Raw genomic sequence first — 14,820 nt, 5'->3', positions numbered from 1 at the left:
ACCATTGCTTATCCACATACCTCCGGTCATTTTAGATCCCTTTCCGAGAACTCCGGCGGACACCTTGGTCATTTCTCTTTACGCCAATTGAAAAATGTCAATCTCGTAATTCTCTCCGAATCCAATCCCCAAACTCACATAGCCTCACGCATGAGGGCGGGTGTCGTGGGGCTGCCTATAAATAAGGGGTAAAGTTCCTCCGTCCGTATCCTGCACTGCAGGGAGAGAGGAGAATTGAAAGCACAGCAGGAGAGCGAAGGTAAGCAAGAGAGATTCGCTCCCGAACTCTTTCTCTAAGTGAGTCTTTCTGGTTTGGGGATTTGATTTCCTGACCTTCTCCCGTCGGTAACCGCAACCTTCCCGTTTTCTGCCGTCTCGTTTGGCCGGAAATCGGTGTGGCTGGGTTCCGAGCGGACCTGCTGCTATCCGCTTGACCGGATTTTGAGCGTTCTCCTTTTAGCTTTTTCCCGCTCTCTTTCTCTCTCTCTCTCTCTCTCTCTCTTGGAGAGGAGAGGGAATAAGGAAGGAGGAGCTCTTCTTTCGTTTGCTTCAGGTTTCTTTGTTATTACCTTCGTTCTTTTTCCTCTTTGGGATAGGTGGTTTTCTTTTTTTTAAGTTTTTATGGTTTTTGTTCTCTTGGGTGGAGAGATTTTTGCTATTTTGGATTGTTTTGTTGATTTCTCATGTGAATGGAGAGTTCATGTGAATTTTTTTATGGTCGTGTGTTTTTGTTAGTCGTTCTCGGATTATGAGCGAGGCATTTTTTCCCTGGTTATCCAAAAACAAGAAGTTCCGAGATTATCTCCTTAAAGGTTTTTGTTGGTGGAGAGAGAGAGAGAGAACGGCTTTTGAGATAGTGTTATTAGTCCCAACTATTCAAAATTTCCTTCTTTTTTATCGATTCAAAATTTCCGTTTACGGTTTTGAATTTCTTATCATCATTTCTTTCTTTCTTCATTACCAATCCTAAGAAAACCGTTTTTTTTTCGCAAATTGGTACGAGTCATTTGCTGATGTTCCAGCTTTTTCTGTATAATGTTCTTTATATAAGAAAAAAAATAGTTATATCGATCGAATCGACGATTTCTGCAAAGCCAAACTACAAATTTGCGTTCATTTTCATCTTTTGTGCTTTTCGAGGTATGTAATTCGTGGTCCGCTTTCTCCTTCTTCACGGAATTCCTAACATCCCGTTTTCCCTGTTTCCATGTTTTACAGGAATCGAGTCAGAGACAGCGAGTCTTCGAGTCGTATCATCTCGATCGGGTGGAAGTTGGGAAGTAGAGGCAAGGCAAATGGTGAACGTGTCGTGCCCGCAGCCGATGACGGCGACGTCGAACGGGGCCTTCCAAGACGGCAACCCCCTGAAGCACGCCCTCCCCCTCCTGATCGTCCAGATCTGCCTCGTCGTCGTCCTCACCCGCGCCCTGGCCTTCCTCCTCAAGCCCATGCGCCAGCCCCGCGTCATCGCGGAGATCATTGTAAGTGAACCCCCCCCCCCCCCCCCTCTCTCTCTCTCTCTCTCTCTCTGAAAAGTCCAACTGAAGCTAGCTTGTTTATAGAGAAAATATATATATATATAGGTTCGTTTCCTCCCCGTCGTTTTCGTCGTCTGATCGCCATTTATTAAGTGTTAAACCATATGTTGTCATTTGTTTCTGCCTAGTGGTGAATCTGATTGATTATTGGGTAGTGGTGAATGATCCTTTGGGATGATTATGAACTGGCTGTCGATTATTAACTAACTGCAGGGAGGGATCTTATTGGGACCGTCGGCGCTGGGGCGGAACACGACGTACCTGCACGCGGTGTTCCCCAAGCAGAGCCTGACGGTGCTCGATACTATCGCCAACGTGGGGCTGCTCTACTTCCTGTTCCTGGTGGGGCTGGAGCTCGACCCGAAGTCCATCCGGCGGACGGGGAAGAAGGCGCTGGGGATCGCGGTCGCCGGGATCAGCCTGCCGTTGGTGCTGGGCATTGGCACGTCATACGTGCTGAAGCAAACCATCAGCAAAGGGGTGGATGGCCCACCCTTCCTGGTCTTCATGGGCGTCGCCCTCTCCATCACCGCCTTCCCTGTGCTGGCCCGCATCCTGGCTGAGCTCAAGCTCCTCACCACCGACATCGGCCGGATGGCGATGTCAGCAGCGGCCGTCAACGACGTCGCTGCGTGGATCCTCCTGGCACTCGCCATCGCGCTCTCGAGCTCCGGCAAGTCGCCGCTCATATCCCTGTGGGTGCTCCTCCTCGGCGTCGGGTTCGTCGTCTTCATGGTGGTGGCCGTCCGGCCGGCGATCGCGTGGATGGCCAACCGATGCCCCGAGGGAGAGCCCGTCAAAGAGACCTACATCTGCGCGATGCTTACGCTGGTGCTGGCCGCGGGGTTCCTGACGGACACCATCGGGATACACGCGCTCTTCGGGGGGTTCATCGTGGGGGTCGTCGTGCCCAAGAACGGGCCCTTCGCCGGGGCGCTGGTGGAGAAGATCGAGGACCTCGTCTCCAGCCTCTTCCTGCCCCTCTACTTCGTGTCCAGCGGCCTCAAAACCGACGTCGCCACCATCCGTGGGGGGCTATCCTGGGGCCTCCTCGTGCTCGTCATCTTCACTGCCTGCTTTGGCAAGATCTTCGGCACCATCGCTGTCTCCATGCTCTACAAGGTTCCCTTCCGAGAGGCCCTCGCGATCGGCCTCCTCATGAACACCAAAGGACTCGTCGAGCTCATCGTCCTCAACATCGGCAAGGATAGAAAGGTAAACGATTGCATCTGTTATAACTCTCATTTATCCATATATATACATGTATGTATTTGTGTGTGAAACTAATGCATCGCTTATCAGGCATACCGGTACCAAATATCGTTTCGAAAAAAGTAAAAAAAAAAAAAACAAGTTATCAAATGCTCAAGAAACTCTTCCCAACCATAAGAAAAAACTTGTATCGTTCATAGGTTGCATTCAAAGTATCACCCACATTTTTTTGTCAACATCTCTACATACAAATAAAAGTGAAATTACTATAATAGCACAATTTTTATTAGGACTTTTAAATATTGCGCTACAAACACATTATAATACAATAGTGATTATTAAGTATGCATGTTTACTATTTTAACTTGACTGTATTTTTAGGGAAAAAATATGTACTTTGATTCTTCAATTTTTTTATGAAACTCGTACCAATTCTTTTACAGACAATATTAATGCTTATTAGAAAACTTATCCCATTTTTTTTTCTTTTTTAAGCATATCAATATGCGCTTCAAGTCAAAATTTATCACCCAGTTGGCTAAACTTGCTGTTGTCTCAAACTTCACATTTGCATCGAGAGCACATCATATGATGTGCCAAATCGAAACTCCCTAACATCCCCACCGTCCATTGTTGGGGTCAACAGCCACTAACTATGTATCATGGCTAAGCAGATCAGGTCATGCTGAACATGAGTTTTTTTTTTTTTTTTTGCTCATACCAACATCGTGGCCGTCCCTTTTGTATTTTGAAAAGTTAAAAACTCAACGGAACAGTTATATGCTACGTGGCATTCATCCAAAATGCAAACATTCGGCCGGCCACGATGTTGGCATGAGCAAAAATCTCATGTTCAGCATGACCTGATCTGCCTCCGCCAATGATGCTGTCATCAGCACCTTCATGGTGGGCTCCATCACTTGCATAGAAGACGTACGGTTAGATGAGATCGATGGACGGTGGAGATGTTGGAACATTTTCTCCACCGTGATTGAGCAGATCACAACATCAGCTCTCGGTTGATATCTTGGGTAGAATAGAACTGTATGGTGTTGACTCGATCTGAACGGCTGGAATATTCGGGAGAAATTTCCTACCGTGGATGCTGTTCATCATTATGAGGACGAGTTCGTCCGTTCGGCGGTGTCTTTCTTTATTCATTAGTAAAGAATTGAATCAACTTCTCATTATGGTACTAACTACTAGACAAAGTTTGAACAGCTCTGGCTCTTGATTGGGAGATTTCATTTTATAAGTTGTAAGCTGTCAGCCTGTCACACCACACTTTCTTAACAATCTTCTCTTGATTCCCAAAAGTCTTCACAAGAATTTTTCCCTGTTTTTTTGCGTCACTTTTAGCGTGTTCAGTTACTTTATTTATTTTTGTGGTTGACTGATTGGTTTGCGTAGTGGGTGAAGAGATCTACCTGTCTAAGAGTGCTCTTTACTCCTTACTGCTCAAAGGAAATGTGTAGGAATTCGTATTTGAGATTGGTTCAACCTGTTGCCTTTCTGTTCTAATGCTCGGTGCCATGCATGCTTGGAGTACAATCCCAAATCTTTTGTTGCAAGAATAAGATTCTGAGTTCCACGAAGCAGCCTAATTATTGGTAGGAGCAAAAGTATGGCATGTCATGGATGGGAGATACTTCCGGTGCCATCAAGTAGACTGTGCTCTCCCCCATGTGCCTGACATCTAGGCTGCTTCTTTTTGTTAAGATTCTTGCATTTCTTAATCCAAACTTGGATGGTACCCAAATGACCCTCTTAATCCATAATGCTCTAGCTTTTTCTCAAGGGGGCCACGTGTGCTACCATATATGCTTTTGCATGTTAAGGCAGTAAAAACGTGTCGAGAATAAAGAGGAGCAACAACATATCTCTGTCTCTATAAAATGTGCAGCGACAGGCTCAACTTATGCCATAGAAGGTCCGGACCCAGATTCGACTAAAAAAATGCTAATACCAGTTCTGGATCTAGGTTTGACTGGATTTATCACAAGAAAAATCATACTCGAGTCTAATAAGGATTAGATAAACCAGAACCTGTTCATATATACCAAGTAATTAAAACAATTTTTTTTTTTTATGTTTTTTGCATTGAAAAATTGCACAGATCTTAATTGAAACTCGGGTCAAACCAAGGTCTGGTATGAAATCTCATAAAACTCGGTTCTATGATGAATCTGACCCAAATAGTTAATGGAAGCACTTTCTTTTCTTTAACGAACCGTGTGATCCTACAACAGGTGCTGAACGACCAGACGTTCGCCATCATGGTGCTGATGGCCCTCTTCACCACCTTCATCACCACCCCGCTGGTGACCACCTTCTACAAGCCGGCCCAGAAGTCTCCGTCGTATAAGCACCGGACGATCCAGAGGAGGAGCCCGGAGAGCCAGCTGCGCATCCTCGCCTGCCTGCACAGCATCCGGAACGTGCCCACCATCGTCAACCTGATCGAGGCGTCGCGGGGCACTCGCACCCGGCGGCCCGTCTGCGTCTACGCCATGCACCTGCTCGAGCTGTCGGAGCGGCCCTCTGCCATCCTCATGTGCCACAAGGCCCGCAACAACGGCCTCCCCTTCTGGAACAAGGTCCGCCCCGACTGTGACCAGATCGTCGTCGCCTTCGAGGCCTTCCAGCAGCTCGGCAGCGTCTCCGTTCGTCCCATGACCGCCATCTCCGACCTCGCCGACATGCACGAGGACATCTGCACCAGCGCCGAGCAGAAGCGCGCCGCCATCATCATCCTCCCCTACCACAAGCACCAGCGCTTCGACGGCGCACTCGAGCCCGCCGCCGCCGGATTCCACTCCGTCAACGTCAAGGTGCTCGAGAACGCGCCCTGCTCCGTCGCCATCTTCGTCGACCGCGGCCTAGGCGGCGCCACCCACATCTCCGCCAGCAACGTCGCCCACTCCGTCACCGTCCTCTTCTTCGGCGGCCCCGACGACCGGGAGGCCCTCGCCTACGGCATCCGGATGGCCGAGCACCCCGGCATCAGGCTCACCGTCATCCGGTTTCTGCTGCCCGAGCCCGTCATCGCTCGCCAGGGCACCGTCAGGATCGTCATCGACGGCGACGAGCATTCGTCGGACGAGGACTTCCTGGTGGAGTTCAAGGGGAAGCTCCTCTCCCCTGAGTCGAAGTCGGACTACGTGGAGAAAGAGGTGGCTAGCAGGTCCGACATTGTGGCTGTGATCAAGGAGCACAGCCGGTGCAACCTCATCCTGGTTGGCAGGTCGGCCCGGTGCGAGGCTCTGACAGAGAGGAGCGACTCGCCGGAGCTGGGGCCGGTGGGCTCGCTGCTGGCATCGTCGGAGTTCCCTATGACGGCCTCTGTCCTGGTGATGCAGCAGTACAACCGGATAGCCAGCATCATGTCGCCGTCTGCCGACGATCCGATGGAGACGCCCAAGGCCTACGATTCGGAGTCGGGGGTAGATGGGTAGTGTTGCGGTGCTTCTCTTCCTTTTTTTTTTCATACCGTGTGGTTACAAACTTGCAACAAAAGCGTTTTCTTTTCTCTTTCTAGGAAAAGTATTTGAATAATAGGAATAATGAGTGATGAAAGGAGAGAATGAGAAAAGGGTAACGTTGGGCGGTTTGTATTAAAAGTGAAACATAGGTTTTGCTTTCATGCATGCATGGGGGGTTAAGTTAAATCTGTCATGTAAGCCACCGCGGGCCTTGAATTGAGTCGCAAATAAGCCCACTGTCGTTCTGTGGATTGTAAACTCGGGCTACCATTGTCAATAAAATGTACCCCCCTTGGTTCTGTCTCTGTTGTTATGTACCTATTATATGAGAGAGAGAGAGAGAGATTTGTGGCACAAACTGTCAATCTAGGCAACCCAGTGTCAAATTGGTTCGTCATTCCCTATCTTTTCTTGGGATTTCATTAATTTAAGTTGTTTTGATCTCCATCATTCATTTAGTGGAGATCAGCATTTAAATCACGGGAATCTGACTCGTGTTCGCTGGATGTTTTGGTGATTCAAGAATCAATGATTGACAAAACTCAAATTTTTTTATTTAAAAATCATATTTATTTATAATAAAAAAAATCTGATCTATGAATCATTTTTTATTAAATCGACCATGTTCAATCCATCTACAAGGTCAGATTTGATCAAAACAACATGCACAGTAAGATTTAAGAAAGGTACAAAGATGGAGAATGATATAGGGGGATGTGTGGAACTAGTCTCTCCTAGTGTTGGGAAGAACACTTTATAAGTGTTTTGGGCTTAAACTGTGGATTTGCTTTGCTATTGATCTTTGCTTGTTTGAAGAACGTCTAGGTTTGTCATTACTAGGGATCCCGACATGCTTCTTTCTTCTGCAACAGTTACAAATAAGATTCACTTTCTAAATTTTACTTTTAGGTTTTGTATAACTCATTTTTTATAAAGCTTGTGTTTGAAATTAAGTGTAACAAAAGATTTATGTTTTGTTGCTTTTAGGTACTATTCACATAAGATTCACTATGTAAAGTATATTAAGAAGTAAATCTCATGTGATCGAACCAAACATAGCCCTAGATCTGTGATTATGAGGCGTTGTCTAATGTTCGGGGATTTGCCCCTTTTAATAATGGTCTAAGTGTGGGGCCCTTCCTTAATAGGGGTTGCCAACCATTATGTGGCATCTCAGTGTTGTGCCAAACACTTTATGAGCGTTCTTTTGCTGTCAATCTTGCTTGTTTGAAGAGCGTTTAGATCTATGATTATGAGGCGTGGTCTAGTGTCTGGCCTCAAACACTTGATCTGCTTCATTGTTGATCTTACTTGTTTGAGGAACATCTAGGTTTATTATTACAAGGTGTGGTTCAGTGTTCGGGGCAAACACTTATGGTCTCCCCTTTTAACAAGGGAGGCCAAGCATGCATGGGGGCCCTGCCGTTTAATAGAAGGCCAGCCACTCCGTGGCACCCTAATATTGGGTCAAACACTTTATAAGTCTTGGGCCCCAAACACTGGATCTGCTTGGCATAAGTTTGTCCATTTGACCTTGAGTTGAGTATTAATGTTATTGATTTGAATTTTTTTCTTCATATGAGTTAGCAAGATATTTTGACCAGCCAAATAGTAATAAATTATAGTACTAGTTGCAACAATAAAACCCTTACCTGATCTATCGGATAATATACTTAATCTAGAATAAATTGGATCTTGGTTATAGTCAAACATCAGCGATCTGAAGCCGGGAGATTCCCTTAGGCGGCATATACCTAAATAGTTAAATGGATCCACTACACAGAGCAGGTGTTACTCTTGTGTTGATCGTCTTATATAAAACGTTTTACCTGATAAGCTCTCTCTTATTTATAGGGTTGTCAATGGGTCGGGTATGACCCAGACCCAACCCATATCAAACCCTATAGGGTTAGGGTTTAGTGATAAATAAGAAGGTCCGATTAAAATCCGAGTCAGACCTGTAGGGTTTCTATTAATATATGAAGCCATGTATGGTTTGTAAAATTTCATACCAAACTCGGGCCTGACCCGAATTTCGACTAAGATCCATAATTTCTCAATGTAAAAATGAAAAAAAAAATGTTATTTTACCGGGTATGGTCTGAGGTCCAGTTCAAGTAATCCTTATAGGATCTGGTATGGTTTCTCTTGTGATGGGTCCTATTAGACCAGGGTCCAGACCCAATACCATCATCTCAAATCAGGTCTGGGTTTGGTTGCACCTGGGCCTGAACCAAACTGACCCATTGACACTCCTACTTATTATCATGCTACTCAGATTATATTAAATTCAACACATTATTATAATACAATAATAATTTTACATTTTGGATCCGTCATTACAATGAGAAGAATAAAGGAACCGGTCAGATGGTTTATCCTTCCAAGTACCATGGGGTTTCACAATACTTAGCCTCCACATTACGATCGTTTGCTGCTAACCCACCATGTACTCGTGTCCTATTTTGCAAAAAAAATTGTGAACCCGGGTGATGAACTTTTATATAGAGAGAGCCATGGTTCGTGTCAATGTCCTTGTGACCGCTATATCCTCTCATCGAATTCTTATTTTTCAAGCGACCATTGTTTTCTTATTCAACACGCTCATGTATATAGTCACTATAATATGAGACCGGAAAATATGAGAACTAATGCGTGAACAGCTATATTCATGGAATTTTTGTTCTTTTCTCTTGAATCTAACCATAAGGATGTGATATAGAACATGCTCTTGAATCATCCGATTTTGATGCATAAAAAATCTTGATTTACATCAAAATCGGGTTCTTATAAAACCAAGCATGTAGATCATGGTTAGATTCAAGAGAAAAGAACAAAACTTTCATGAAAATCACGGTTCACACATTAGTTAGCATATTCTAGTGACTATATATATATATATAGTCACTAGAATATGAGAACTAGAAATTGTGCATTTCAACACTTTTTTTTGCAAATCCAATCATGTGGATGTGCTTGACCTGATGAATTTGCTAGAAATCAACCATTAAACTGTGTATTTTTTTATGAAAAAATGTGATTTTTGAATGATAGAATATTTACGAAGATTATGAGCCATTGATTTTAAAAACTAAAAAAGTCTTTTTTATGCATCAAAATCGGATGATTCAAGACCGGGTTCTTATAAAACCAAATATGTAGATCACATCCATATGGTTAGATTCAAGAGAAAAGAATAAAAAGTCCATAAAAATCGATGTTCACAAGTTAGTTCTCATATTCTAGTGACGATATGTACGAGTAATGCAGCAGTGCTCCAGGAGTGCGTACTCTCACATACTAGAAATAATGGTTGTAGGTTGTATAAACCTTATGGATGTACTCAATATATATAGTTTATTTGATAGAAATCATGATTTGGATCATCTCTTTTGGACATAAAAGTAAGATTTTTTAAGTCATAAAATTTTGATACATTGCCAGCTGTTGATTTTTAAAGGTCTTAAAATACAAACATATACGCTATAATCAGATGATCCAAAACTTGTTTTCTACTAAATAATGCTTATACATCGTATCTTTTAACATATTGTTCAAATAATTTTTTTTAAGAAAGTTAACTATCTAAAGCTTTTATTAGATGGGAGTAGTTACTCCGGGGCACCCTGTATATATATATACGACCAGACAACCGTAAGTTGGGGGTGGAAGCAAAGAAGATGGTGCAAGTGTCATCTAGTTAATATCGTCCCAAGATGGTGACTGCATGGAAGAAGTCGGAATGATTAGTGACTGCCCAACTACCCAAAATAGTGGAATTTCTTTGTTTTTGACAATTTTTGTCAGAGAACGCGGTTTGACTGAAACGAGCAAGATTTTTGTGGAAAATAAGCCAAATTTCATGGCATGCAGTCTGCTCCAAAAGAGGGAGGATCAAGCGCAATGTGAATGCATATTTTCAGTGTACTGCTTTACCTCATCACTCACCATCACCGTTGCTTGTGTGGCTGATTAGGTGCAGTGGGGCTAGCTTCAACATGAGGTCGAGTTTTTCTAACAAAATTGTACAATGAGGTTCAAGTTGAAAGGTTGCCTCTGAAGAGCTTAATTTTTCACATTCTTATTCAATTTCTGGTCATTATAAATGCATTCTTAGAATCATATTGTCAAACCTTAAGACACAAAGATTCACACTGATAAGCTAACATAAAACTCACAATTTACGTGGTTCGATCCAACAAAATTTACGTCCACGGAGGCTCAGCCTGCCATACAGCAGCGTAAAACTTCGAGGCTAAGACCCCTGCCTCCGGGAATTATGCTACGCCTTGGCTTGCGATAGAGGGGGCTACACTCATGAGAATCTAACCTTTAACTGCCCCCCACCCCCACAACGCCGATCTTCTTGGGGCTTCACTAGTTGAATAACTAGCTAGTTTATAATTAAAAATCACTTTTCTTTCTAGCTTTTTGTTTTCTTCTCCTTTCCGTTTAGCAAGTTTAGTGTTAACTAGGGATGGCAGTGGACCGGGGGAAAACGGAGCCCCGCCCTGCCTCACCCCGTTTGGACCAGGGATGAAGGGTACGAAACAGGGATGCAGGCGGGGACGAAGGTTAAAATCCATCCCCGTCCGGGGGTGGAGGCGGGGATGGACGTGCACTTTTCCCCGCCTCATCCACGTTTGAACCGGGGATGCAGGACATGAAACGGGGATGAAGGCGGGGGTGGAGGATAAAATTCATCCTCGCCCGGGATGGAGGCGGGGGTGGAGGATAAAATCTTGAGGCGGGGCGGGGGTGGAGACCTTGTCCCTAGTGTTAACCTGTTACAGTATTGTCATTAAAAAAAAAATTATGATGAGAAACCCTCCTTGAGAATCATGCCACTTCATAGACCCTCATCCCAATGAGACAAACCTCAAGAGGAGCCCATTACTATCATGCCTTACTGGTCCACTTTCGAAAGCTACAGCCGTGAACTTCGTCTCAAACGCCTTCACACAACCACCACATCACTCATTAGACGCTTTAAAACTGGTCCAGTACTTTCGAAAGCTAGCCACACGGTCAACTTCCACGGTGGTAATAGTGATGTCACGCTTTTAAAACTGTCACAGTGACACGTTATTCACGTATCTGGTAAAACACGTTCTGACATGAATTCAGAGTCTTCACACGTTAGAATCGTGTCATGTTCTGCCAAACGTGCGTATAACCTAACATTTAAGTTTTTTGAATGGCGTTTTTGGTGGTGTGCTTTTTTGTTTGTTTTTTTTGTCTCACTGACAGCCGTCTTCTCTTTTAAGTACCTTTTTTACAGGGGTGTCAATGGGTCTGGTTTACGAGGATTGGATCTGAACCAAACCCTATAGGGTCCGGGTATGGTGATAAATAAGAAGACCCGATTAAGACGACTTGGATCTAGACTCGAAGGTCCAATTAATACATAGACCGTAGTAGAGTTTGTGAAATTTTATACCAGACCTGGGCCCAACACTAGTTTCGATTAACACCAGCAATTTTCAATATAAAATGATAAAAATATTATTTTATCGGGTATGAACTGAGTCTGGTTCATGTAGTTCTTTTCGGGTCCGAGTATGGTTTCTCTTATGGTGGGTCCGATTAGACTTAGGTCCGGACCCGATACTATACCCAAAAATCGAGGTCAGGTCTGGTTCCACCTGGGTTCAAACAAAACCCGACCTGTTGACACCCCTACACTTTTAGTTTTTACATTGAGAGTTACAAAAACCAGCCATCTCTCTCTTTCTCTCTCTTAATACCATATCTACCCTCACCTTTTTCACCTTCTTTTCAAGGCTACCATGATATTTTTTAATATCACAAAAATTCCTCTCTCTCTCCACAGAGTTTTTTTTATAGATTGATAAACTGAGGTTAGGCAGACCCATCAACAAATTCTCTCTCACTACAAAGATGAAGGTCAATAGCAATGATTTTTGTCGCTGTTATTGCTCTATTTCTCACCATTATTGACAAATAACGATGACAATAAGTCACCACAAAAAAATGGCCATTGTTGACCAATAATGGTGACATTTATAGGTCGTTGTTAAAAGGTAAACCAATAACAATGAAGAATCTCATCAAAACTTGGAACACTAATAGTGGTGAGGTAGCCTATAGCAGTGACATTGTTTTAATGACGAGATACCCTATAATAATGACATCTCTGGCTTGTTGTTATAGGCTACCGGTAGGTTATAACATTTTTGTCTCCATTTTAACATCGAGCATTAACTTGTTATATGTTGTAACAGCCGGTCTATGACTCGTCGTTATAGGTTGGCTATAACGACGAGACAGAAATGTCACTGTTATAGGTTATAAACTTTTAAATTTAAAAATAAATATTAGTTTTAAACAAATTTACATTAAAAAACTTGCAACTAAAATATACATTCAACAAAAACTTCAAATACACTTCAAATACACATCCTCAAACATTCAACTTCAAATACAACCCCCCTAATATAAACTCATTACACTCGGTATGTCATCTCCAAGCATGCAACAAACACACTTCAAATACAAACTTCTTATACTCAGTACATCAACTCCAAGCTTGCAACAAATATATACACTTCTAATATTCATATAAATCAGAATTTAATTATAGCAAAGAGTTTAAAAATCAAAACATATATACTTCTCATATAAGCAAAAAGTTTAAAAAATTTAGATCTGGTGCTAAACTGATCCACGGGAAAGAAGAACACCCACATCCTCATCATGAACGATATGTCAACATCTGTTAATTTTATGCAAACAATATTAAATCAAAAGATGCTGTACAAAATTGAATCATACAAGAATATTTATTATCATATAAGAATATTAAATTTGTTATATATTACAAAGAACTTATTCACAAATGCAGATATATCAAATGAATGGTAGTAGCAAGATGATGGAGTTAAGATAGCACAAAATTATGAAATATAAATAAGGTACGGATATATTTTTTAACTTGTTTTCAAGATAGTAAAAGAAAACAAAGGCAGAAAATAGAGCAATAATACATGAACTTACATTATAATTTTTTTGTGACTCTAGATGCGTTATCAACTCTTCAATAGGTAGATTTTCAATTGCACTTGTAATAATTTATTGGTTGATTTTTAAGTCCTCTAACCAAATAGGACTTTATGACAACACAGGGTCTTTCTTCTCTGCTTGTGATGGAGACATGCTACAGTAACAAAAATACCTTAAAATATCAAAAAATATCGTAAATAAGATTGTACTAATTAACATGATCATATTTAAATAAAATTTTTTTATAACATAAATACAGTGATGAATCTTACAAATAAGTCAACGACGTCATGCAATACGCTTGCCACAAAATTACGTATCGAAATATTTATCAATCTTCCTCTGAATCATCTCGGTGTAACGGCATAAGGTCTTCGTCAATGGTGTAGGGGGTAATGAATCAACCCCTCTGCAATTTTTCTCTTGAGACACATCATTGTCATGTTCTTCGTTCTGTTCAGCTGAAGATGATAAAATTTTGTATACATTTATTGATATTATCTTGTGCACTATATGCATTTTGCTATTTGTGATATCTCTAATATAAAATACTTGCATAACTTGAAAGGCTAAAATAAAGGGATCCTCTTAGTATGATGGGTGAGATATGTTGACACATAAAATATTAGTCCTTACATATGTGCCTATTATCAAACCAATAACATCTAAACGTATACACTCAATTTCATTTTATATATTTAAATTTAATAATATCTTTTAGAATACAGTAATAGTCTACATCAGGCTTTCTTACATCGCATTCACATGTTATCATTACCTCATTGTTTTTCATCTATCTTCATGTAATCAAAGTATGTGTGATTAGTACTTTTTTTTTAATTAAAAAGAACCAGTCTTAAACCTATTATTTCATCATACACCCATTAAACCAATGTCATAAGCAGTGTGGAGCGATAGGTGGAGTTTCATAAATTCCATAATTTCTAGAATACTGTCTGTTTCTTCCCAAAGATTATAAGGTACAAATGTGTAGCATATTATATAACACCACAGATGTAGTGAACCTATAGGGTCATGTTATCACATTCATTAAGCCGCGCACAAGATGAGTTGGAACAAAATTAAAGCATGTTCAAATATTGAATATCCAGGCGGAATTTGAAAGAAAAACTACAACAAAGAAACAAAAATAAAAACCAATATATTTCAAAAAAAAAATCCACCACTTAAAATGTTATTTTATTGCACACATATAAGGTTACCTAAAATTTCTACATGGTGCTGGATAGATTTCTAATTCAATGACTAATCAACTTTCCCCATTTATGATTGTAGAAAATAGTACAATCGAAGTTCAAACTAAAAGAATATGAAAACCCATTGAAGAATTAAAGCATAGGAAAATGCCTTTGATGGAAACCTCATAGAAGTTGGTCTTGGTGTAAGAATATAGCCTCTTCCAGTCGTCTGGGATCATCTTGATCGGTGATAGCAGGTCAAGAGGATTCTTAGGCTTCAGTTTGAGGGCTTCCTCTTCTTCATCTGCATCTTCTACCACTTTAGGTTTCGGGGCTGCTTTCTTTACTTCATTTTTGGGCTCCTCT

General features: G+C 41.7%; 1 protein-coding gene across 1 annotated transcript; it reads left to right on the top strand.

The window, feature by feature from the left end:
* The first annotated feature begins 222 nt into the window (after nt 1-222).
* LOC149839398 (cation/H(+) antiporter 19-like) lies at nt 223-6,531 on the top strand. Its single transcript, XM_090002522.1, has 4 exons — nt 223-259; nt 1,219-1,481; nt 1,752-2,753; nt 5,000-6,531. The coding sequence occupies exons 2-4, from the start codon at nt 1,296-1,298 to the stop codon at nt 6,203-6,205; spliced, it is 2,394 nt and encodes a 797-aa protein (XP_089858648.1). The 5' UTR covers nt 223-259; nt 1,219-1,295; the 3' UTR covers nt 6,206-6,531.
* The last annotated feature ends 8,289 nt before the right edge of the window (nt 6,532-14,820 follow it).

The sequence above is a fragment of the Nuphar pumila genome, chromosome 4 (assembly GCF_984573655.1).
Source record: "Nuphar pumila chromosome 4, dmNupPumi1.hap1.1, whole genome shotgun sequence".
NCBI lineage: Eukaryota > Viridiplantae > Streptophyta > Magnoliopsida > Nymphaeales > Nymphaeaceae > Nuphar > Nuphar pumila.
The sequence above is the reverse complement of the archived record's forward strand: the minus strand, read 5'-3'. Positions and strand labels throughout refer to the sequence as shown.